The sequence below is a fragment of the Pyxicephalus adspersus genome, chromosome 6 (assembly GCF_032062135.1).
Source record: "Pyxicephalus adspersus chromosome 6, UCB_Pads_2.0, whole genome shotgun sequence".
NCBI classification, from domain to species: domain Eukaryota; kingdom Metazoa; phylum Chordata; class Amphibia; order Anura; family Pyxicephalidae; genus Pyxicephalus; species Pyxicephalus adspersus.
The window spans coordinates 65,383,366-65,385,932 of record NC_092863.1 but is presented as its reverse complement, the minus strand read 5'-3'; the positions used below and the strand labels follow the sequence as shown (position 1 = coordinate 65,385,932).

The 2,567-nt window shown below is 45.2% G+C and overlaps 1 protein-coding gene across 2 annotated transcripts in view; it reads left to right on the top strand.

The window, feature by feature from the left end:
* The window catches only part of KCNN2 (potassium calcium-activated channel subfamily N member 2), a 91,366-nt gene that overhangs the window by 2,293 nt on the left and 86,506 nt on the right, over positions 1-2,567 (top strand). Inside the window, exon 2 of one of the 2 annotated variants that reach the window (XM_072416078.1) lies at positions 80-175. The exons of the other annotated variant lie outside the window; for it this stretch is intronic. Within the exon in view, the coding sequence (XP_072272179.1) occupies positions 80-175 (96 nt within the window). The remainder of the gene's footprint in view (positions 1-79; positions 176-2,567) is intronic. 2 annotated transcript variants of the gene reach the window in all.

Below are 2,567 nucleotides of genomic sequence, written 5' to 3'. Positions count from 1 at the left end.
TGTAGAACATTCCCCGGTGTCCCCATGGTGTCCCCCGGTCCCCGTGTCCTGTGCCTACTGACTGGTGTTTCTGTTGCAGGGATCGCTGTACTCCTTAGCCCTGAAATGCCTTATCAGCCTGTCCACCATCATCCTGCTCGGCCTCATTATCGTATACCACGCCAGGGAAATCCAGGTAATCCTCTCCTCGGTGACACCGATCTGTCTAGTGATCACTATGGACATCGTCCGACTGAAGTCGGTGCTCCTTGCTGTGCTGCAAAGGAGATTGCTGGGGTCTCCGGGCGGGTCGGGTCCCCGATCTGTAATACACAGCACGATGTAATGTTATACATTCATACCGCACATTGCACATTGTTGGCTTGCTTGTGGGATGACACAGGAAGGGTGGCGAATGTTTCACTCACGATGTGTGTTATTTGACATGTGAATCGTTGTATGTATCGGATCGGAACAAGCAGGGGTTTGTGGGTATAAATCGTGTATGGATCCTTTTCATCGATGTATAGGGATCAGACCATGGGCTTTACAAATTTGAAGCAACGAAACTAGGGCACGATGATCTGCTCTGCCCATGGAAATCGCTTTGTTCTGTACAGCCCGATAATTGTATGATGAGTGAACGATCGGCCGATGTAGTTTTCTGTGGGGTGTTAATGCTGATTTGAGTAAATTGCATAGTTGTGGTTAATCGATATCGAGAGGTGGAAGCACCGGGATAATCATTGGGAAGTGAAAAGATTACTGCGAAGGAAAATGATTGGTGAATGTGTATACGATGTGTGAAGTTATTATACAGATATTTCTGGGACCTCCAATACAAGGTGTAAAGGTGGATGAAGAATATTTCATGTTTCTGTATGATGTCACACCGGAGAAATAATACAAGCAGAGATTCCGATACCGATCACATCGCACGGTGAATCCATCAGCAAGTGGAGGAGGATGGGGTGCCATAGCTTGTACAATCATTGGAGAGCTTCCCTGCTCTGTCCGACTGGCTGTGTGTCCTGTGTCCAACTATTACACACACACACCTATATCGCACACACATCTATCACACCATTATTACCCACACACCTATATCGCACACACATCTATCACACCATTATTACCCACACACCTATATCGCACACACATCTATCACACCATTATTACCCACACACCTATATCGCACACACATCTATCACACCATTATTACCCACACACCTATATCGCACACACATCTATCACACCATTATTACCCACACACCTATATCGCACACACATATATCACACAGGGCTGCCTGCACAATGTGCCGTGTATGGTGTGATCAGGAAAACTCGTTGTGTCTGATCGGAATTAATCTGCTACAGCTTTGTGCGATCTGATATCGGGGAATACACGGTTGAGCTCTGCCCTTTGTAGTACAAACATTCCCGGCACATTTCTCCCGACTGCTACAAAGCGATCAGCACCATAGACAGCACCCAGCACAGTAATATCATATATTATATTATATATTATATACCCCCTATAATATTCTGCCCGAGCCGGGTAGAAGAGATCGGAGATCGCCCAGTGCAGGCATATCATATTATATCATACCATACTATATTATATCATACCATACTATATTATATCATACCATACCATACCATATTATATTATATTATATCATACCATACTATATTATATCATACCATACCATATTATATTATATATACCCCCAGCATATGCTGCCTGATCCGGGTGTCCACATGACAGGTGTACATTCAGCACCATGGACAGCGCACAGAACAATGATATCTTATGATACGATGTGTACACTCCCAGTGTGTTGTCCTGTGTCTGCCAGCACCGATAGTTCAGTACGATGTGTGGATCCCACAACCTCCTCTGTGCACCTCTCTGCTATATTGTCATGTCCTGCCTGATAGAAGTACAATCATATGTGTGTGTTCTGTGTGTGTTCTGTGTGTGCTTGTCCTGTGTATAGTGCGGAGGGTTCAGCACCATGGAGTGTACACACACACACACACACACACTCTCTCTCTCTCTCTTCCCCATGCCATGTGTGTGTGCCCGGCATGTTGTCCTGTCTGTACTTGCCTGCCATGCTTGTTCTGTGTACAGCGATGTGTCCTGTGTATAGTACAGATCAATCGGCAGCATGTCGGACAGACGTAGAGATGAAATGTGCTGTGTGTATGTTGTGCTGTGTGTAGTACACAGAATCACTGGTTATAACTCATAGTACAACATACACACACCAACCTGTGTCTTCTCACACCTTCCCCCGGAGTATGTGTGTATGATGCTTGTACACACAATGTATGGGTTTCCCCGTGTACATTGGTGTACAGTGTTCAGCACCATGGAGAGCACACTGACATTCACACATTACACACCCTCCTTGTGTCATGCTTTGTATATGATTCTGTCTGTGTATACTATAATATATATTAAATAAGTGTACATCGGTGTTCAATCTCCTGTCCTGTGTCCTGCACAGAATGCTGTGCACCATGACATCGCACACTACAGCCACACACACGTCCCTGTGTTATCCTACACATGCTGATAT